The following is a 23,747-nucleotide window of genomic DNA, read 5'->3' as shown; positions in this document are numbered from 1 at the left end:
GCAGATAACTCATTGAACGCCTAAAAAGTGTACTTAAGCATTGAAATTATTAGTTTTTCTCGAAATTAAAATAATTTTATAATTATTTGTGAAGACTTTAAACTAAAGTAATTTAAGTAATTTTAATAAAATTAAGTAACAAGTTGACTGCCTAATATTTTTTATATAATTAAACAGTTTGAAGGCGGCACAAAGATTGCCAAAATATAATTCGGCTTCTGCTGCTTCTTTACCGGCGTAAACACCCCTTACGCGGTTATAGCCGAGTTTTCATCGGAGGCGTTTTTTACGTGGCGGGTCCCAAACCCAGCGCACAACACTCAGTCGGGATGGTTCGCCTTCTCACTTTAACTCGCCTTCAAACGAATATTCTTTGGCTACCCAGAGGATACTTAGTCTAAGTCCGGAAGTCGTGACCTGCTTGAGCCATATGTAAAATAATCGTTTCTGGCCACTCCCAAGTGAATGGCGATCAGAGAACTTTCCTCACTTGCGAGAACTTCTACACATGATTCTATAATTTGGCATACTTTTTGTTGTTATTATAATTAAAAATTTGAGGTTAATCAATATGGGTAAGAAAAAATAAGCATGTTCTCACTATAGGTCACGGCATAAAAATATCCGCTCCCCCCGCGACATTCGGATCTATGTAACCGGAAGGGACACGCCTGTCGGGCCAAAGACTGGCAAACCGACAGCATTCCTGCATATTACTTCAGGAATATTTTTGCTACTACAACAACAACAACTGAAAACTCCAAGAAATTTGTTTCTACATGCTATTACACAAACAACAACAACAATATTATATCAGCAGTGTGATTACCTCTCGCTATTATTGTGATGGTAGGTTAGTAATCTAATTTCCTTGCATTAAAAATACGACTTTTAAATATGATTTTGTTCGTCGTTTAAATTAACTCCTCTCAAAGCAGTTTATGCTGGGGCCTACCGTTGGAAGACTTACTACACTACTACTAGATTACAGCTTATGTAAACCTTACCACCCTAACGGGGACTAAATAACCGTTACAAAACTAACAATGCCCTCTTTAGAAGAATTTCATTAATTAGAAATGCACTTATGACTTACCTGACCGAACAACTTTCCCTCTTCGCGTTGCACTAAATTACAGATTTGTGCGCGCACCAACAGGTGGGTATCATCCAATACCGTATTAAAGAAGCGCCGTGTAGGTAGTAGTGCTTCCAAATCGATAATAAATTCCAAAAAACGTTCACAATATGCAACAACATTTGGTTGAACATCACCCTCTAACGGTATGGTGTCCAATATACGCAAAAATTGTATGATTAAATTCTGCAAAATGAATTTGCTTAAGCAATGTGATTTTACAAAATGTTGCAAAATACAAATTTTTTGTAAAAACTTGCCTGCAAAAAATGTCTTTCCCATTCGACTTCCGGCTTTGCATTGCCCTTTTCTTTCTTCTGCAAACGGCGCCAAAATTTACGCCATTCCGGCACTTCACGCAGCTCTTGCTCTAAACGCTCTTCACAGAATTTCAAAAATACAAAATATTAGTTCTTTCCACAATACAAACCAATTATATACTTACTTGGCTGCAGACAACTCCACATTGACAGCGAAACTAAACGTTTTGCCTGCTCGCGACACAACTCGATTTCCATGCTATTAAAACAGTGATTGAGAAATATAAGTAACGCAGTTTTTTCACGCATTGTCGCGTGTCTGCCTCTACTATCATCCGTTGGCAAGCAGGTTTCCAGCACGTGTCTAAAGAAAGCGGGAAACTCCTCCGGTTTAGCTTCGAACAGTGGCCAAACTTCTACTCGTTCGCGAAACTTTTCATTAACCATAGCCACAATGGACATTAGATGAGCATGCGAGGCTGTTTCACGTTTATAATTAGGCCACAAATATTTCTCCAAGTACTGACTGAATTCCAGCATCATAATCCGCCGCGTCGCCGATTTGTGATCCAAAATTTCACGACTATATATATCTTCGATAATATTGCCATTGTAAGGCAGGAGTTCGTCTGCTGGTGTCTCGGGGGACCAGTATTGTGATGCAAGCTGCAAAATGCGCGAATAAGGTTTGTAAACGTTTAAAATAATTGTTGCGTTAAAACATACCTGCCATATAATGTCGGCGCTAATTTGTGACACTGTCACGGTATGTGGATTTTGCTTGCTATTTGCGTCCGCCGTTTCGGAATGCTTACGTTTTTGCTTCATTTTTATTTCTTATTTTTATAAGAAAATAAACAGAAATCGAAATAAGGTAAATTATTTTTGCAATGGGAGACGAACTTATGTTGATGTTGACAGCCGGCTGTTTACAGCTGAAATTGTAATAGATTGTGATTATCAAAAGCAAACAACAACGCAAGGTTGCGTTTGGGGAAGCAAATGCTGTAAACATTATAAATTGGAACATATGTGCATAATTATTAATTTTTATATGGTTATTTGATAAATATTGCATTTTTATTCCTGAATTCTAGAATGGAAAGTATTATTGACAAGTTAGCGATTCTATGGTTACTTAAATAACCATGAAGAGTTTTGCTATACGGTTAAGGTGTTTAGTGGATCGATATCTTTTTCATGTATCGATAGTTATCAATGACATATTGTTATTCAAACGTTAAAATTTCAAAATAATTTAAAACAAATGAAAAAATAATATTAAAATATTATTCAATTCTTAAACTAAATTGTGGTACGCAGATGGTATTGCCTTAATAACGCAGCCTTTTCCACCCAGGAAAAGAAGCGAAATAGGTTGGTCTTGTCGTGAACGAGGGCAAGATAACGTACTTGGAAGATGATGATCCAGCGAAAAAGGTCTTGCTATTCGAGACTCAGGAGTGGACAGCGGAAGCATCCACGCATTCAATGGAAGCACAAACTGTATAGCGGGTTGCCTGCACTCAGGATATACAACAGGCATGATCTCGATTAGGAAAGAGGCAACTGGCGAAGTTTTGTGTTCTCGGCTCAGACATACCCAAGTAAATTTATTTTTTAATCCTTAATGAGTTAAGGAATCTAAATAAGAAGTTATCTAAAATCGTCTATATAGATTGTAAACTTACCGTTGCAGAAGAATCCTATACATCTGTAAATGGAAATGCATATAAGTATAAATATTACAATTCAAACCTCCCAACTGCATAATTATTAGCAAAAATGTATGAAAATCGTTGATCATTCTTTAAATAAATACATTCGATTTATTTTTATATTTATCGCAGCAACTTATATAAAGTGATATTTTATGTTTAATAATTTCACGCATATTTATTATTTCATAATTTGCTTAAGTCTTTAAATTACATACATACATAGTCGTATAATTTTATTTATTTATTTTTTTTATTTCTTGTATACATATATAAGTATTTTCAATACAAGTAACATTTATTTGTCAGTAAGCCTAGATATACTAAATAAATAATGCATATATGTATGTATATATATTTTTTATTGATGTACGTTTGTGTGTTTGACAATACTCTTGAAGAGAAGTTACATTGAGCAAGAACGGCGCATATTTAAATTAAAATTATGCTAAATTCTTAAAAAAAAGAATAATTGTTATGAAATTCAATATTTTATATTTAATAGTTAAAGAAATTTAGATTTAGGATTTTATCTTGTTACAACTAAGTAAAAGTTGCTATAAAAATACTTTTCTGTCAGTACAATATTGTTTTTACACATTTTTAATATCTACTGTTTGGCAAAGTAGTATTTAAAATTATTCATTTATTTGTTTTGTATTTAAAATTAGGAAAATTGTTATTTTACGTTTAAAAAAATATAATTTATAATTTGTTAGTATAAGCTGCTAAATATTTTAGTTATAATTGTAATAGAATAATTTAAAAACAAAAGTGGAGCAGAAAAATAATCAAAACAATGAAACCAAATTGATATTGAAATCAATTGTTTTGTGTTGAAAGTTAAATTCTTGACTATAAATAATTAAATTTCGAATATGGTATTAAAATTATATTTTTGTGTATATATTTTGTTCGCTTTTGTTTTCTTTTTTACATAGTGTAATATTTTTTTAGCATTATTTGAATTTTACTTAGCACAAAAGTAATTTATTCAGTTAACTAAAACAAATTATTCTAACTAATTACAGCGCTAATTAGTTTCGTATATAAAAGTTTATACTATATGTATGTGTAAAAAATTCATAGAGTTAGTGTATTATCTAACAAAGAAATTAATTCAATATTTGTTACTTAATACAGATAAGGAAAACAAAAAATAAGCTATGAAAAAATTAAAAAATATAAATATACACACATATGTACATATATGTATGTATATTAAAATAAAAAAAAATTATTTAAAGTAAAACTCAAACATTTTTAAATTAAAAAAATTATACAGGTATTTATATATGAATGTGTATACATTAAAATTGTTTAGTTTAGTTCTTTCGTTGCAATATCTACTTTTCGCTTATTGTCTCATTTTTATATACTTTTGTAGCTTTTATAATAATAATTTTATTATTTTTATTTATTCTTTATCTCATTTTTTCATTTAGTATATTCGAATTCTTCACTTAGCTAATAAATGTTTGCTTAGCTTGTAGCAAATGTAGTATTTATGAGCTACTGAGCTGACTTGAGTATTTCTTATTGTTACTTACATACATACATTTACATAATACATACTTGTCTACTACTTTTTAAATAAGATTTAACGTTATAAATAAAAGTATGTGTAAATAATTACTAAATATTATGTATTTTCGAACTTTCTTATATAACTATCATACTACCGCATACTTGACATACCCGGGACCATCACCTGTGTGTTTGTTAATGTTTTTCTTTTAGTCAGTTAGTAGCTTTGCTTGCTTTCATTATTTTTCTGTTTTTATTTTGTCTGATTTTGCAATATCTTGTTCGTAACGTTTCAAGTTGTTCGGTAGAAATATTGTATGCCAATTGGTAATTTACAAAATAACTTAGATGTAATTATTTTAACTGTAAATGCCAGCGTTTACACGATCTACATATACACAGTTCTTCTACACATGGCATAGGTTGAATTTTAAATGAGCTCGGCCACAGCATCGTCTCCCTCACGTATGGGCGCTTGGAAGGTGGACCCAGTGAATTCATACATCTGCAAATATAAGAAATTTGGTGTTTAAAGAGAAGATAAAAATTAAGAGAGGAAAAGCCAATAAGGCGAGTGCCGAGTGTAGTCACAGTTATGTTTTTTAGGGGTTTCTTCAGCACAAAACTTGTTGAAATTTAAGGCCTCATAAAATTCATAAAGATAACCACAAATAATGCTAGTTAAATTTCAACAAAATTGCAACTCACCGATGGCGCTCGATTGTTGCGCAACGTCGCATAGTCGGCAAATTCATTAATATGTGCATCGTGAACACGCCCCAGCGCATTGCTATTGCTCATATTGACACCAACTACATTTTCAGCATTGTGCACAGCTGTGCTGTTCAAGCCGTGATTGCTGTGATTACCGTTACGTGGTTGTATAGTGGCATAGGTGTTGTCAACAACACTATGATGTGGCACATGGTGCTCCAGTTGAGCCTGAAAGAACAAGCGAAATATTTCCGTTAAATAAATTTTGGTATTGAACTTAAGGAAGAGTAAAGAAAGCTAAAAATAGATAGCAATATATTCTATAAAGGGTGAACCATTTCGAGATATTCTACTTTTTTCAAGACTTTTATTGGGAAATGTTTATCATCATTCGAAAGAACATTCTTTGGCATTTATTTTTAGAAGATTATCTCTTTCATATGTTGGCCGCGGCTATATACTCAGATAGTTCAATTGTTGAGTCTAATTTTCGATGATTCGTTCAAGTGTTTCGACTGGTAACTAGCGAATGACACGAAGGATGTTTTGCTCCAAGGCCTCCATCGAAGCGGGATTGTTCGCATAGACTTTAGACTTTCCATATGCTCTTAGGAAAAAGTCTAATAATGTGATATCACATAATCTTGGTGGCCAATCGACCGGCCAAAAATGTGAAAATATGTGCTCACCGATGTGTTCTCTCAATAAATCCATTGATTGATGCGATGTGTGGGAAGTAGCACCGTCTTGTTGACGCCAAATGTCGCCGAGATGACGAGCTTCAATTTCAGACACCAAACAGTCGGTTAATATGGTGCGTAACGGTCGATATTAACGGTTACGTTCTCACCGGCAAATTTTTGAAATATGGACCGATAATTCCACCGTTCCACAAACCACACCAAACCGTTGTTTTTTCTAGATGAATCTTTTCGGGGTGCTCTTCGTCCCAAATGTGGCAATTTAGCTTGTTTAGATATCCATTGAGCCAGAAATGGGCCTCATCATTGAACAAAATTTGGCTCGAAAGGTCAGAGCTTCCTGGAACTTTTCAAGTCACTTCGAGTTGCTGCGAACGGCGCCCAATCGACTCTCCTCTCTATATTTTCTTCACTGCGTGCTGGACGTGGTCTAATCAGTCGAATATTACCCAATAATGAAGGCTGGATCTCAAGATGGGTGATGGTGTTGCGAATAGTACGCTCAATAGGTCGATTATGTTGACCATAAGTTGAGCGCAGCGCGCGAAACACATTCTTTACAGAACATGAATTTTGGTTTTGCTAAGGCGTAAGTCTTTCCATGATGGAATGCCAGACAATATTGAACAAAAATACCATGACAGCTTGACACGATTCACGTGCGATCTGTCAAAAAGGGCTATTGAAAAAATTGCCTCTACTTGGATCACCCGCTACATATACATATATTAGCTACATGTTTTACATTTTTACAACAACAACAAAAAACATCAGTTTTCAAATGCTATACAACACTTACTGGTGAATCCGAGTTCGAAATATGGTCGGGTTCAGAGAAAACCTGCATCGTCAACTCTTGCTCCTCGTAGAGTTTGAGTTTTCTGCGAATAAAAATTATATGATTACATTTTTTTATCTAAGGAAATTTTCACAACACACTTACTGTTCAATCCACAAAGGATTCTCTGTGGTATTCAAGTCCTCAATTATTTGTTTCTTAATTAAAGCCTCTTTGCGGCGATTTTCTACGGGCACGGAAAGATTCCTAAAAAAAAATATTAATATAAAAACTTGAGTAAAAATAATAAAATCTTAAAAAACTAACTCACCAATGCTTGAGGCAACAACACAACACAACAAAACTGATGACGCCCACAAAGAGCACAATGACCAAAGCCACCAGACCAGCTACCGCCAAATCAAATTCATCTTGCACGATAGTGATATAAGCGGGCACAACATTCTCAATAGCAAAACCGGCATAATAGTCCTACACGCAAAAATAGTGTACGAAACAAAAAATATATTTCACTGTACGGAAAACATCAAGGTATCACCCCCCACTCACCCGCAGGTAATCGTAATTCGCATCGATAACTTTTAATATTTCATCGACAGCGGCGATTTGTTGCGTATGCGGCTCGACAGCATGGAAAAATAAATCACACCAATCCATGCGTATGCGGCCCATGGCATCCACGTGATAGCGTATCTCATCGACAATGATGCGATGTTGCGTTGCATTGCGCAATTCAGCGATGATTTCTTCCTGCTCTTGATGCACCTCCTCGGGCGGACGTGAGAGTATCACGCGCACTAATTGCGTGGAGTCAAATACCCATACATAGACTTTGGTACGTGTGCTTTGCTGTGGTTGCTCCAATTCTTTGGCAATCACATCCAGCTCAAAGCGATCTTGATTGTATTCGGCCATGAAAGCGGCGGTAGTGATGCGGCCATCGGCAGAAATTGCTGCGTACACAAAGATATATTATACATTACAAGTGAAATAAGCGCAAAAATCAATATTTTCCTAAAGGAAATGTAACCTCAAAAACTTCAATATTAAAGTTAACGAAATTTATACACTGTACTTACAGAATGGACTTGGCACTATGGAACCTGTTGCCTTGGTGGCGCCAAATTTGTAAAGATTCGAAGCCACAATCATATACTCGATTTTGGCATTCTTGCCTTCATCCGCATCGGTAGCATTTACAACGGTTATGACACTGTTAACGGCTGCCTTGGCGTTGACGCCGGCGTAGTAGACCTGCGAGCGTGAGATTTTAGAACTTGTTCAAGTATTTATTAATTTAAAGTGTTTATAGTTACCTCTTTTTCGAATATTGGCGCGTTGTCATTTTCATCGAGTACCGTTATCCACACTTTAGCCACAGTATTGTCACGTTCAAGGCTTTTTATTGAAAATGAAGCGCGCTCCTCTTGCGATATATGTAAATCTGACTTGATGCTTGCAAGTATGTAAAGTGTGTAGAAATCAGTATCCTCTCTGAAATTCAAAACAAATTGTGATTAATGTAAATATGAAGATATACAAAAAAATTAACCTAACAGTTGTTGTGGCACGAAACACTAATCTAAAATCAATGGAGATCAATGGACAGCACCCTTACAAGATTAAATTGACGCAAGATTTGAAGCCGCTTGACCACCGGAAAGAGGCTTCAAAGAGTGACATAGTCCGATTACGCCCGATATCTCAATTTTTACTCAAGTTACAGCTTGCAAGGACGGTCAAGCGATCGGACGGACGGACAGACAATCACTCGGAATTCAACTCGACTCGTATTCCAGATTATTTACAATTATATATATAAAACTTGTAAAACACGATATCTACCTCGATTAGTTGTGAGTGTTACAAACAACCGTTAGGTGCATAAAATCGTTACACTTTATAACAACATGTTGCACGAGAATAAAAATGGTGACTCACCTGTCCAAACTCTTGTTCGTGTAAATATCGCCAGTTGCTTTATCCACAACAAAAGCATTATCTTCATTGCCCAACAACAAATAGTAATAGACATCCCTATTGTGTTTGCTACGCGCCGTAGCCTGTATGCGTCCAATCTTGACATCGCGGCCACTATTCTCCTTGATCGAGATTTTATAAGGATTTGCAGCATCCGGAAATTCAGGACGATTTTCATTGGCGTCAACAATGCTAATGCTAAGGAAGCGTAATGTTTCAAACGGTGTGGGATTGCCAGCATCACGAGCCACCAAAATGATGTCATAGCTGAGTGTAAAAATTAGAATAAAAATTAAGAAAACATTTAATAGGAGAACCAAGAGTAGACACAAAACACGCATTTACGCACTTTGCGCGCTCCTTGCGATTCAACTCGCGCTTCGTGCGCAATTCACCGGTTGCTGCATCGATGCGGAACTCATCGGTCTCCTGCACATTCTCATTGTTCACTTGCAGATGATAGGAAAGCACGCCATTCTCATCGGTATCATTGTCGGTAGCCTTAACGGTTATCAGCAGATAATCTTGTTGTACAATATCCTGAAAACAAACAAGAAGAGGAAGAGTATGTAATATAAAGCCATACATATACAACCAAAAAAATTCTACACTTACACCAGGTATCTCGATGGTGGCATTCGACAGCGCTGGTATCACGAATACCGGCCGATAATGATTCACGCCCATAACTGTGATCAGCACTCGCGTGCGACTCTCCATTGTGCCCGAACCCTGTGTATCACGTGCGACCACTTCCAATGCATACACACCCTTCTTGCCGCTCAAGCTTTGCGCTGGATAGATAATGCCGGTTTGCGCGTCCAGCCGGAAGAGTCCCTGCTCATTGCCATCGGCGATGAAATAGCGCACATCGCCGAATATACCCTCATCCGCATCGAGCGCCTTCACTTGCAGCAATGCAGCTGGCGGACTAACGGCGGCATTCTCGGCCAGCGTTGTGGTGTATTGAGTTTGTGTGAAAATCGGCGCATTATCATTGACATCCAACACATTGATATGAATCTGCAATGAACGTAGCAACAAAAATGCATTACATAAATGCAGAAAATATTTATAAATATTATATAATGTATGTCTTTACCGCTGCTGTTGCCGATTTCTGTACCGTAGTCGGCGCTTTGTCCTGCGCCACCGCCGTCAAGGTGATTTCGCTGATCTTCTCACGATCGAGTATCGTTGCATCGGCCACCATTATGCTGCCGGTGTATGCATCAATGCTAAAATACTTATTATACTCGCCAATTAGCGTATATGTTATCTCGCCGAAGGTGCCAACATCAGCATCGAAGGCCTCCACTTTGCCGGCGACTGTGCCGCGCGGTGAATTCTCCGTCACATTGAAGTGATACTCGGATTGGCTGAAGTGTGGCTCGTTGTCGTTCAAATTGATGATATCGACGGTGACTTCAGCGGTCGATGTGAGTGACGGCACACCGGTATCGCTCACTGTGGCAACGAATTTCACCTCTTTCAGTGTTTCATAGTCAATGCGCGCTGTTGAGGTGATCACACCGTTCGTCTTGTTGATGGTGAAATATGCATTTGGTGTTATGTTGTATTCACCAATAGTGGAGTCATCGTCATAAGCTTGTAGTGTTGTCAAAACTGAGCCGATTGGTTGCTCCTCGATCATTTGTAGCTTGATTACGGGGTTTTCGGCAGTCCATGGTGGATTGAATTTCTGGAAATTTTAATTTAAATTTAATTACAAATTAAAGTTTATTTTATAAATATAATAAATGCACACAACACAACACTGCAGATTTGAGCTTGTGTCAAAGTGAAAAAAGAAACCAAAATAAAATAAAAATTCTATTACAAAATTATTATTAATTTATTTCAATTTAAAAATAAATCTGTTCAAAGCATGAACTCCGTTATTATACCGGCAATTGAAGCATCGGATATACCATATGGAAAATTCAAAATTTTATTTGTCAACGTTTTCACAATATTGTATAAAGCGGCCACATTAAGTCCGCGTAAACTTGGCTTGGATCTGCGCACCGTGAGTGTATTTGCAGAAACTTGGTTTTGAAATATTTTATTTTTTTTATTTACAGATTAACAAAGCGCTTGAAAATTCCTGTTGCAATACTTTATTATTACATTTGCACATCATATTTGTATCACTGATCATTTTAGCGAAATTTGTTTTTGGTTATGTGGGGCTTGCGGCCAACATTATAGCGTTGTGAGTATAAGTGTCTATGAAATTCCAATTAACACAGAAAAAGCATTAACTTCGGCTGAAATGAAGCTAATATCTTTCACAAATAAAAAAATTCATAGCAGTACTTGGATTTTGATAGTTCAGTTTGTATGGCAGCAATATGTTATAGTTGTTCGATCTGCACAATTTGTTCGGAGATTATAGCTTAGCCATGGGCAATAAGTCGTGCCAAATTTCGTGAAGATATATAGTCAAATTAAACGTGTTTTCAAACAATAACTTGTTTTTGATAGTTCAGTTTGCATGGCAGCTATATGTTATAGTGGTCCGATCTGAACAATATGTTCGGAGATTATAGCGTTACCTTAGACAATAAGCCATGCCAAATTTAATTAAGATATCTAGTGAAATAAAAAGGTTTCTATACAAGAACTTGTTTCTATCTTCTTGATATATCAGTTTGCATGACAGTTACATACATACATATATGTTATAGTGGTCCCAAGCGGAAGTAGTCGATGTGTCATAAAAATATCAGCTATTCTGTAAAACAACCACGTTTTTTATATCCAAGAAGAAGAAAACCAGTACTTAAATGATCTTCATAGATCTTTACTACGGAGTTTTCTTATACAGAAGCATAGATATTATGCGAAATTTCCACAAAACACTCAGATTCTTTATATGAGCTGGGTATTCATGCGATAGATCCAGTAAGTGCTATAAAGATCTGACAAAATTTTTATTTTTTTCATTTTTTTAATTTTGTATCCAATTTCTACAAAGAAAGAAAACCACTATATGAGTCACTCTGTAACAATTATTCGTTGATCCCTTAATGATATATACTATACTTATTTGCATAGATTCCTATAACAGCCAAATCTCATACATATATTTCATTGCATAGATTTCCCATTTTGGCGGAGGATTTTGGCGATCTCTTAGTTCCATCAATTTACGCGCAATTCGTGGAGAATATAATATTCACCACTTTAGAGGTAATAGTCGGCGGTTCAACGGTACGCTACTGCTTGCCATGCAAAATACCACTATTCAGCATATTCGTGGCGAAAAATATAATACAAATAACCGTTGGCATAGCGGCGCTGTAAGTTCAGCAAAATATATACTTTTATGTATATATATATAAATATACAACAACAATTATTTCTAGTAACATGTACACAGATCTTCATCAAAGTCTTATATATCATATAGAAGAAACTGATTCGGACATTGCAGCAGATGAAAAGGAATTATTTTTGAAAAAAGAAAGTTTCATTTAAAATGGCACGCGGATGAAAGTTAAAAACGAACAAAAATTAAAAATCAAAAAGTGATAAACTATTAAGCCTCCAAATTCCGGTACTTTGACTTACCGGTGGTGTTTTGTTGACATCGGTGATTTGTATGTTGAGTAAACCACGTCCTTGTTGCACAGTGGGCGCCGTGCTGTCCGTAACAAGTACGCTAATTCTTATGACCTGAAGAAATGAAAGAAAATAAAGAAATTATAGTATACAAATTCTCTAAAGTAATGTTTCTACTTCAATGCTTACCGCAAAGAGATCGCGATCCAGCGCCTTATTCACGATCACCTGCCCCTTGCGATTTATGGTAAAGTATTCTTTGAACTGTTCACTATTTGGTACCTCTTTGCCGTCCTTGTCGATGGCGACAACATCGGTGCCGGCGAATTCGAGAGCGCTGTAAGTGGGCACATCTGGATCGAGCGCGATGAGAGTATGAACTAACGTGCCAACAGGCGCATCCTCGGGAATCTAGAGAATGTACATGAAGTATAAGAAAATATATAATAATTAGAAATATATAATACAAAATACACGAGGCCGTCGAACGTCTAAAATATTGGGTAGTGGGCGAAGGTGAAAAATTCATATTGAAATTGATTTTACATTTCTTATTCTTAATATTATTTCCCGCCTATTTCACGACCTTTTGATATTATGCGGCATTTTGTCATTTAAAAAATTTCGTAGGACTGCAATTCAAATAAAAACTTCTTAATAGATGATTTCCAAATCGCTTGAAAAAAACTTGTAGCAAGCGATGTTAGAGAGTTAGAATCACAACAGCCGGTTCTACGATACCGGAATTGACTCGGATTTTATACAGATAAGGGCTGTTATTTCGAGCATCTAACCCTGTTTGGATCGGATACCTTCAAAATAGCAGCTGAAGGAAGAGGGAGATCATGTTATATACACTTGTCCCTCAGGATTCGTCTATCTTGAATCCGGCCAGGATCAGGGGCTCAGCAGGCCACCTACCCGTGGCGAAGGGGAGTATCGGATTCGATGGAATGATGAGCTTATTGGAGATATGGACATGTACGATTTTGGTGTCCCTGGCGGCCGACGAAGAAAAAGAAAACGTAAACTCAGAAGGAAGAATCTAGTGGAAGCTGAACTGGGGGAACTTGAAAACTCTAACAGGCGGCGTCGTGCGTAATGCAGAAACGACTGCCACAGATTTATCGACCCGGCCAAGACCGACATCCGACATACTGCGAACCCGATGATGATGATACCTCAGCACTCTGATATTAACTTAAATATAAGGTGTACACTTAAGCATGAACAAAGAATTCACGTGAATCATATGCAGACGCATTTTTACTAAAAGCGGAGCGTCAATGACCTTAGGTAAGAGCTAATGAATACCTTCTTCAAAAGTAAACGGCTATCTCTCCGACGAGTCTCGCTTCCTTGCTGCACGGAATTTAACACTCTCCCACATTAAATCCACAGTGACCATATGGACGAAGGGGTAAAGACTTGATCTTAATTTTGCGACTGTCAATAATCCTAACATTTTAGTTGCGACTTTCGACAGTTTGTACTTCTTCACTTCTTATACAACCGCGATTATCGCCAAAGTACAAAGTCGCAACAAAATCCTCAAATCGCTAGTCGGCCACATACAAGGCAATCAATCATCCGGCCGGTCCTTAACTACGCCGCACCAATATGGTGCACCTGGATGTGGTGAAACGCAGACGAGGAAGCTCCAAATTTGTCAGATCACTGCACTCCGGACTACGACAGGGTGCCTCTTAATGTCTCGCATCGAACACCTGCATAGTGAGGCCCATATGCTCCCAGTTAAGGAGCATATTGAACTACTCTCCAAGCAGTTCTTGCTGGGGTGCTTTCGCATAAATCATCCCTGCAGTCACCTGCTTTGAGCGGATTTTCTAGGAGCATCAAGGTGTCATTAAACACTACCCTGTCCAAACTTCGAACGCAACTAACTTCCAACAAGCACTGACCGCCATTCACAGTGGAGCCATCAACACCTTTACCGACTCTCTATCAATGAATGGCGTACTTGGAGTCAAACCACTACTCATTGCAGACGAAGAGCTCGAGCTGCTGCGAGAAACGAGAGTGACCCTTGCGCAGTTTCGTTCTGAATACTGTAGCAGGTTAACCTTCTACTTATCCAGAATAGACCCTGACGTATCAAATATATGTGCAGCGTGCAATGAGTCTCCACATGGCACTGGCCACCTCTTTGCATGCCCTGCTAACCCTACGCATCTGACATCTTTCTCCCTTTGGTCCGACCTCGTCCAAACAGCACGTTTCTAGCACGTCGACGACAACTTATCTAATCCTTACCGGGCATTAGGTATCCGTTGCAACAACAACAACAACCACCACTTGAAATTGGAAAACTGTACGAAAATAAAATATGTAGTGGTACAAATGGCAGGATCTCGATCTGCAAAAACGATTCATCAAAGAAGAGAGAGTTTGCACTTTATCATATAGAAAGTGCACGCAGATAATACTAAAAAAAATAAAAAGGGGGAAAAAAACTACTGGAACCACCTTTGTCTGTGGTTACTATATGATCCCCTAATGCTTGCAGCCGACTCAATCGATCTGACTTCCCATATAAACCTGCATAAGCAACTACTCACCTCCGCATGCTGCGTTGCCGGAGTGAAGTATGGATCTTTATCGTTGCTGTTATTTATGTTTACCGTTAGCGTAGTTGTGCCCGAAAGACTTGGTGTACCCAAATCGGTTGCGAGCACTTCGATGTGGTAGGTATTGCGACGGTCATAATCCAGTTTGCGCGAAACGAAAACATCGCCGGTACGCTCATCAATGCGGAAATCATTGAAGCTGCCATGCTCAATGCGGTATCTACAAGGCAAATAAAAAGTGAGGGCATAAGATATGGATTTTAGAGTAAGAACGCTTGAAGCTGAAAGTTAATTAAATAAAATTTATATAAAATTTGAATAGACGATAACATAAACTGTTTGGAAGGCACGTACCACAGAGAAATCTTAATGTTTATGCCTACAAACTTGCTTGCTTCCACATTAAGACATTTTGATTACGGTTAGTATCGTCGGTTTACCCACCTGATCTCCGCATTTATGCCCGAATCTAAATCCTCAGCTTGCAGTTTCTCGACGCTGGTGCCGATTTCCGAATTCTCCTCCACCACTGCCGAATATTCCGCGGCAAGGAAGCGCGGCGCATGATTATTCACATCACGTACCGTTATATTCACACCACAATTTGTAGTGAAAACACCATCATTCGCCTCGACGGCGAACACCAAATAATCGCGCTTCAGGTAAGTCACATCCAGTGTTGCATTCGGACGTACCGTTATCTGGCCAGTACGCCGATCGATGGCGAAAACACTTGTGATTTGCTCATCACCAATAATGCGATAGGTTATGTCCGAAATGGTATCAGCATCGCGCGCCTTCACCACCAACGGCGAATCGAACACGTGTGCGCCTTCATCAACAGCGGCGCGATACAACGGACTCTCACACACTGGCGGCGAATCATTGGCATCGGTTACAGAAATACGCAGCGGCACCACCGATGTTTGGCCTTGACCGCCGTCGTCGGTTGCCTACATACACATAGGAATGGGGCGAAATAAGTGAAAACGAAATTAAATTCAAAGCATACGTTCACAAGACAAACTTGAAATTTCAAATCGAAGTCACATAATTGCAAATGAATTTCAAATAAGAACCACAAACTTACTACCCAGCTTGTATGTATGGAAGTCAGTCGTGGCAACAATAACAATAGCAACAACAATGAATGAAACGCTATAAACATAATAATAGCAGCAGCAACAACAACGCGTGCTGAGTTCGTCACTCACTTTGTATGACAGAAAGTACGTGGTCTCCGTTTCATAGTCAAGGCACGTACGCGGCACCTCAGCTCGTCGGACCATCTCAGCTTGGCTCGTCGGCATTGTGGGGCGGACCGTGGCTGTTGCGCTGTGTTCCAACATTGTCGGCAAATGGGTGGGCACCACTGCTGTTGGCGCTGTAGCTGCTGTTTCGCTAATGACATCGTTAATGCTGCTGCGTGCTTCCGATTGTGTAACGACTTTATACTCCACCGTTGGTTCTGTATTGATATCTAGCGCATTAAAAAGTGCAGCACTGGGCTGTTCATTATCCTCCTCCTCCGTCGATGTTGTGGCGGATGATGGCATTTGACTGTAGTTATCCATATTGGCGAGCGATAAGAGCGATGCGTAATCTGTCGTATCGGTTTGCGTGTGCAATTGACGTCGCTGCCGACCAGCACGTCCATCTGCATCGACAGCCACTGTTGCTTGGCAATCGGCTAATGTTATTACACCAGTTTGTTCATTAACGTGAAAGAGTTCAGCACCGGTGCCGGATAGACTATAACGTATACCCGCATCACCATATTGACCCGAATCGACATCTTTCGCTGTGATGGTGGTAACATATTGACCGGGCGCAGCCGCTTCCGATATGCTTGCCGAATATGATTCATGCTCGAACATTGGCTTATTATCGTTGGCATCCAACACGGTGATGGTAATGGTGGCTGTGGAGGATAATTTCGGTTTCGTATCTGTCTCCTCGGCAATGACGAGCACAATAAATTTACGTTGATTGGGATTTTCATAGTCCAGTGTGCCGTTGCCGACGCGTATGTTGACTTGTGAGAAACCATTTACATACTTCGGTTCCACCTCAAATACGCCGGATACATCATCCAAGCGTAACGAGAATTTCGAATTGATGCCAACATCATGATCTGTCACATTCATGTCGAGCGCGAGTGGCGTACCGGGTGCTGTGTTCTCTTGCAGTGAAACTTCATATTCCTTCTTATTGAAGGTAGGCGGTGAATCGTTCACATCACGTATGGTTATGGTGGCTTGAGCTGTGGTACTCGTCAGTGCGTCACTGCTGGCGGTGCCATTGACGAGTTCACGGGCCTGAAAGGACGAAATAAAACAAGAAAGAGAGCATGAGAAAGGAGAGTATGAGAAAGGAGAGCATGAGAAGGGAGGCTGGAAACCATTTTAATTCAAAGCAGACAAATGTGAAGACGTTAAATATTCTACTCGAGCCCAAAGGGACTATTTGCTCAGAAGAGACTATCGGCGTTGGAATATTATGGCGACTAAATATTTTTTAGAGTAAAATGATTTTGATTTTGAACACATGTTTATCTTTTTGCTCGATATTTTAAGGTTAGTGATTTAAAAAAACAAGTCTTAGTAAATCTTGGGTCTGTACCGGTTATGTAGATCCAGCAGTGGTGGGAACCCGTCAATAGTATTGGTGAATGGCTGAGTCAATTTATTTATTTATTTAGTTAAGTCTATGAATAAATAGATGGGTTAGGTTAAATTTCAGGGTCGTTTCTTGCGATGAAAACCTCGGGAACAGTTAAAACACCTGTCCTTTGGGATGTCAAACACTTTTTAGTTTAGATCAAGAAACGGTTCAAAGAAGGTATGGCATGCAAAATGCCTGAGAATAATTCAGTCTAGCAAAAGCTGGACAATCATCAAAGAAAAAGTGTCAAGATATTTCCTAACTTTGATCAATTTCATTAGTCTCTGCGAAATTTTTTGGTCTAACCATTTGGAAGCCTATTGAACAGTGTACTGTCCTGTTAAACACTACACAACTGGGGTAAGATAAACATTGCTGACAGGAAATAATTCAATGGATCTCTTGCGTTTAACCCTGGGCTCGAAAGATCTCACAGTCTGGCAAATCATTTGTACATTCGATATCAAGTTCTGTCTCCAAACATTATAATACTGCATATCTAGGCAGAGAAAACAAACAGACAGCAAGCCAGATATTTCCAAAGGTAGGCTTCTTCTTTACTGGCGAAGAAACAGCTTACGCGGTTATAGCCGACAGGTAGGCTTAGGGTTGCAGAGTTCTCTACAAAGGAGTAATATACGATTTGAGAGATCATGAACCATCGAGATACATGAGCTGTTTGAAACAATTCTGAGGACTTACCTTCGTGTTCCTTATTTATATTCCGAACACAATTATCGAATGATTTTACATTTTTATTTATAGAAATACGACTTACCCTAACAGTGAGTGTTATCAGGCCGGTGCTATCGGGAAGTGCTTCGCGATCTAAAGGTTTGGCTGTACGTAGTTCACCACTTTTCTCATCCAGTAAGAAATAATCCATTGGATCTAAAAAAGTTAATAACAAAAATTAGAATTTTAGTAAAAATATTATAGTAATGAAAAAATTTATATATCGTCAACTGAAATGCAACATAACGTATCATCAAAAAATTCGAAATTTAGTGTCTTATTGATTATGATTCACTACTTCAAATTACAAACATAACATTACATACATATGTCCAACATTTTCAGGTTCTGAGCTCAGATATAAACCAGTTTTCACCAATATTAAAAATTGTTTTCACTCACGTTCCATTTTATGTCGTGTTTAATTCATGCCACTGTAAATTCCCGAAAATGTTGTTACGTTATTTTGCATTTCAGGTGACGATATATTAGATGCATGCTGTAGAGGCTAGAAACCTTTTAAAACACTGTTTATACAGTAACTACATAACCAGTTCTAAAATCTCTGGAAGGAGTTACAGAGATGCAGATGCGGATGCGGAACACCTCTGTTCTTGGAACCACTTGCAAAGGTACCACAAAGGTACTTTGGTTTAATATTGATAGTACACAGACTAAAAAGTGACTACTTCTAGGCAAAAGTAACTTAGTTACATAGGGGTGCAAGCAAGGAACCTACCCCTGAAATCTCACCTACCGAAAATTGGTAAAGTAAATTCAGTGCAGAGTATGCGCGTATTATGATAAAACGTTGGAACATTATCTTTGCGTATAGCCAGCCTTCAGTCGGATGAGACGTGTACAAACTTAAGAGATATTGAGCAGCTGGGATGCAAAAAAATCGGTTATTTTACCAAATCCACTGAGTTGTTAGATAATGCCTAATTGGTTGCCACTTGTGAACACATTACGCCTAAGTGCGACCGTATAAGGTCTGGTGTTCCTGCAATGCCTGCCCTATTAACGTGTGAACCAAGTAGGGGTACCTCTTTTAATAGCCTTTTTTGACAGATCACGCGTGAGTCGTGTCAAGCTCTCTTGTTATTTTTATTCAGTATTGTTAGGCATTTCATCAGGGAAGCACTTACGCCTGAATACCGTTTACAAATCGTTCAACTTTATTACAAAAACTCACGTTCTGCAAGGAGTGCGTTGCGCGCAACTGTGAACTACTTGGTGCATTTTTCGTCGATATCTCAAATTGAAGGCATACAAAATATAGCTTGCGCAAGAACTGAAGCGGCTCGGCTTTCCCAAACGATATCGCTTCGCTCTATTGGATCTTGAAAACTTTTCTCTATAAATTGTTGGGACAAAAAGCAATCTGAAGACATTCAAGAGCTGTCATTTCATCCAGAAAATATAACGATTTGGTGTGGTTTGTGGGCCAGTGGAATCGTCGATCTATAATTCTTCAAAAATGACGCCGGTGAGAACGTAACCGTCAAAGACGGTTATTATCGCGTCATGATAACCGACTATATGATGCCTGAAACTTCACACACATCGCATCAATCAATGTATTTATTGTGAGAATTTTTGGTGAGCACCTAATTTCACATTTTTGGCCGGTCGATTGGCCACCAAGATCATGTGATATCACACCATTAGACTTTTTCCTGTGGGAATATGGAAAGTTTAAAGTCTATGCGAACAATCCCGTTTCGATGGAGGCCTTGGACCAAAACATCCTGCGTGTCATTCACCAGTTACCAGCTGAAACGCGCGAACGAATCAACGAAAATTAGACTCAACAAATGGACTATATGAGACGTAGCCGCGGCCTACATTTGAAAGAGATAATCTTCTAAAGATGAATGCCAAATAATGATCTTTCAAATGATGATAAACATTCCCCGTTGAATTTGAAGTTTCTGTGTTTTTTCTTTAAAAAAGTAGAGAACCTCGAAATGAATTATAACAGTCCAATTACTCTCTACTTGAAAACACCAAAACCCTTTTTGACATCTCTGCCACCAAAAACTACCTTTAACGTTCCGTCGACATCAAGTCTCCAGCATAACATCTTGTCCAGGCAAAACCTATAATTGAATAACTGTCAGAAGGAGTTGAGTAGACTTGACTGATAACAGTCAGTAAGGCTTGCGGATATTTATTGAGTAGCACAAAAATATCTTCAAATTTCACAGGCTATCTGTTGTTTCGGCCAGTTATGTATGTAGACAAATTATTTATGAATAAAAGAGTAATTGTGCTCATAAATGTGCATTGTTCTATACACTTGTATCCTTTCATTACATTACGTGTATGGGTGTATACGTAATGAATCTCCCTTTCAGCGCTCAATAACTTATCAGATAATTGCGTAAAATGCCGCCACCATTAATCAACTTAATTATTGCACTTACTCGTTAACAAATCGTAAACGATTTTCCTCGGTTCGCCTGTGTCGCCGTCGCGCGCCTGCACCTTCAGCACCAACGTACCAATGGGACTATCCTCATCGATGACCGCCGACAAGGAGCCCTGAAATACAGGCGGCTTATCCTGGACATCCTTGACACGGACTTCGAAATTCGTTTGTGATTTATGTACGCCATCCTAACGAAGGCCGAAGCACAAAAGTAAAGAAATTGCACAGAAAATAAATGTAAAAGAATGGCAATAGCAACAACAAAGCAATACAATGATAAATAAGCAGATAAGTCAGAATGACACGCACAAAGGGATGTGCCGAGTAGTTGCAAAGGAGAAATGTTGTTAACAACTTAATTGCTTATTAAAAAGTCGCCAATTTGGTAATTGTATAAAGCCACCCGCTTTGTTAAGCCGCCTACCGAACATTTCCCTTCCCCATTTCCTCTCGGTACTTACCGTCGCTTCAATTTGAAAGTGATAAATCATGCGTTGATTATAATTCAGCGTGTCATTCAGCACAACGGCCGCCTTTAAGACGGTTGGCTCACGCGATAATGGCTCCAAACGGAATCTGTGTGTGCGGACGACATGAGAAGACATTTAAGTAATGCAAAAAGATTGTTGAATTTTTATTAAAAGTAAACAAGACATAAAGTCGTTTGTGTGTAATGTTTTCTTTAGTACGAAGTACTTACTTGTTGCACGCCTCTGGACTCTGCTCTTGCGGCAGACATTTGAGGTCGAGACTCTCGCCGATGGTATCGCGGTCTGTTACGAGTATTTGATTGAAGATGGTTGTGCCGATGGCGGCGTCCTCGTTCACATCTGTCTCGTATGGTGTCTGAGAGGAAGAGAATTGCAAAATATATTTGGTCAATTGAATTTTATTGTAATGCCTCAAATGAGTGTAGGGTTTTTCGCCCAATGTAGTTAAGTAGTAATAATATGCGGTAAGCTTTCCACAAAAAAATATCCCAATAATGAGCCATAAAGTAGACTAACTCTTGGAGCATTTGAGAGAACTGTTCTCCGTGAGGTCTTTGGAATCGCCCGCATGAGCTCTTCCAAAAAATTTCTACACAAAAGCCTTAAGAGTTGTAAGCTCATATAAAAGAGGCCATAATGCTCTAACTGTAGTCTATAAGTTACTAGGGATCAGGTATTCAAGCACTTGAGGTGTTCTAGTGAATTGTTTTCCGTAAGCTCTTTGGAATTATTCGAGTGAGCGATGAGCATCTAAGAGCCGTATGAGCTCTACGTTTAGACGGATATATTTAGGAGCATAAGAATCCAACGAATGCACTGGGTAGGCCTTGTTCTAGTGAAAAACGACGGTAATAAGGGTCACACGCATTCAATGAAAATACCAAGTACATAGGGATCTGTCTGCACTTGGGATGAACAAATGGCGTTACCTAGCAATGGTAACTGGGAAAGTTTTGTGTTTTCGGCGCAGACAAATCAACAGTTGTAGTACCAAAGAAAAAGATGGAGAGAAGATTTGGCGTTCAATTACCGAGAGTACTCCGCTGTTGGAAAATCTCTACAGTTTTAAGCTATCATACGAGCCTGATTAGAAATCAAAAACTTCTGAAAATTTACGTGGTTATTTCACTGGTTTGAGATTGAACTCTCTAGAATAGTACCACTAATCTGAATATTTCAGATGCCGATATTCCAAGCAACACCGAATTCCATGAGGACTTCTATTGCGGGAAGTTTCGTCTTAGGGTTTGGGACTACGGGATCTTAGAAGAAATTTTCAGTCAGTTAGACAAAGTCTTTCCCCATAAAAAGATATCCTTTAATCAAGACTTATGCTCCAGCTGCACAACTTACGTTCTGAAATTCTGGTGGATTATCATTTTCGTCCAGCACAATAATGGTGATTGGCACTTGTACGATATTATCCTGTTCGGATTCGCCATCGGGATTGACACGATCACGTATCGTGACATAAAACAGCAGACTGTCTTTTTCTTCACGATCTAAAGGTTTTATTAGTTTTATAACGCCCGTTATGGGGTCCACTTCAAAGTGCTCCGAACCGATGGCACCAAAAGTCACATTACTACCCTCCGGATCGTAACCCTGCAATTGAGCGACCACTGTGCCAACAGCTGCATTCTCCTCCAATACAATGTTGTTGAGTACTTGAGTGAAGACAGGCGGGCGATTTGTTTCAGCTGCGAATGAAGACAATGTGATAAAGAGTTATAAAAAAGTTTAATTATTTTCGACAGCCAAAAGAGTGATCAAGGTAAATGAGTGCTACGTGTCTTTGATGGTGCATAGTGTAAATGCTACTTACAGCTGATTAACGGTACAATGCTGATAAGCGCAAACGCGAACAGCTGATAGTGTGTGTGCAACAATTTATGTCTGGGCATGGTGTAGGTGCTGTAAAAAAAGAGGACGTGACAGTTAGGTTAAACATTGTGTAAAATATTAAATGAAACATATTATATATGAATTACATATCTTGGTATAAGGATAATGCTGAAATTTAAGAAACATCATAAAATTTGCTTTATATTTGACGAAATTATTTATGCTGTAAGCACCAGAGAGTTAATCCCTTTTGAAGTCCACCATGTAACAGATAAGTGGAGTTTGATGTCGATAATGAAGGTATGTAGTTCCAAAAGGTCTTTGAAGAAGAAATGTGTTGTCAACAGAGAGAAACTTTAGAAAGCCATACCGAAAGAATTTAAAAAAAAAGGAGTTAGATCCTTTGGTTATGCAGGGTTTCTGGCGGTTACAGGTATACAAAAGCTGCTCTATTTACTGATTCTGCCATTTAGATTCAGATAACGGAGAGTCTCACTAGCTCCGTGAGATAAATTTAGATTACATAAGTCTATAGAAGGGTTTCTGGCGGTTACAGGTATACAAAATATGCTATATTTACTGATTC

At 38.5% G+C, this 23,747-nt stretch overlaps 2 protein-coding genes across 2 annotated transcripts in view; both read right to left on the bottom strand.

Annotated features, from left to right (window-relative positions):
• Positions 1–2,303, bottom strand: part of LOC120769208 (RNA helicase aquarius) — a 29,812-nt gene extending 27,509 nt beyond the window's left edge. Inside the window, exons 1-4 of the mRNA XM_040096104.1 lie at positions 2,125–2,303; positions 1,584–2,064; positions 1,399–1,517; positions 1,097–1,324 (exon numbers count right to left, since the gene is read on the bottom strand). Of these exons, the coding sequence (XP_039952038.1) occupies positions 1,097–1,324; positions 1,399–1,517; positions 1,584–2,064; positions 2,125–2,226 (930 nt within the window). The 5' untranslated portion in view covers positions 2,227–2,303. The remainder of the gene's footprint in view (positions 1–1,096; positions 1,325–1,398; positions 1,518–1,583; positions 2,065–2,124) is intronic.
• Positions 2,304–4,377: 2,074 nt separating this feature from the next.
• The window catches only part of LOC120772470 (cadherin-87A), a 187,619-nt gene continuing 168,249 nt past the window's right edge, over positions 4,378–23,747 (bottom strand). Inside the window, exons 4-26 of the mRNA XM_040101112.1 lie at positions 23,142–23,230; positions 22,670–23,016; positions 21,526–21,671; positions 21,287–21,401; positions 20,821–21,013; positions 18,435–18,547; positions 16,207–17,310; positions 15,437–15,945; positions 14,984–15,212; positions 12,594–12,815; positions 12,414–12,518; positions 9,940–10,539; positions 9,453–9,860; positions 9,187–9,377; positions 8,799–9,104; positions 8,174–8,351; positions 7,937–8,111; positions 7,407–7,810; positions 7,168–7,328; positions 7,002–7,103; positions 6,858–6,939; positions 5,352–5,585; positions 4,378–5,148 (exon numbers count right to left, since the gene is read on the bottom strand). Of these exons, the coding sequence (XP_039957046.1) occupies positions 5,074–5,148; positions 5,352–5,585; positions 6,858–6,939; positions 7,002–7,103; positions 7,168–7,328; positions 7,407–7,810; positions 7,937–8,111; positions 8,174–8,351; positions 8,799–9,104; positions 9,187–9,377; positions 9,453–9,860; positions 9,940–10,539; positions 12,414–12,518; positions 12,594–12,815; positions 14,984–15,212; positions 15,437–15,945; positions 16,207–17,310; positions 18,435–18,547; positions 20,821–21,013; positions 21,287–21,401; positions 21,526–21,671; positions 22,670–23,016; positions 23,142–23,220 (6,078 nt within the window). The 5' untranslated portion in view covers positions 23,221–23,230 and the 3' untranslated portion in view covers positions 4,378–5,073. The remainder of the gene's footprint in view (positions 5,149–5,351; positions 5,586–6,857; positions 6,940–7,001; positions 7,104–7,167; positions 7,329–7,406; positions 7,811–7,936; positions 8,112–8,173; positions 8,352–8,798; positions 9,105–9,186; positions 9,378–9,452; positions 9,861–9,939; positions 10,540–12,413; positions 12,519–12,593; positions 12,816–14,983; positions 15,213–15,436; positions 15,946–16,206; positions 17,311–18,434; positions 18,548–20,820; positions 21,014–21,286; positions 21,402–21,525; positions 21,672–22,669; positions 23,017–23,141; positions 23,231–23,747) is intronic.

This window comes from Bactrocera tryoni, chromosome 1 (assembly GCF_016617805.1).
Source record: "Bactrocera tryoni isolate S06 chromosome 1, CSIRO_BtryS06_freeze2, whole genome shotgun sequence".
NCBI classification, from domain to species: Eukaryota; Metazoa; Arthropoda; class Insecta; order Diptera; family Tephritidae; genus Bactrocera; species Bactrocera tryoni.
Note: the sequence above shows the minus strand (reverse complement) of the source record. Positions and strands in the feature narration are given on the sequence as shown.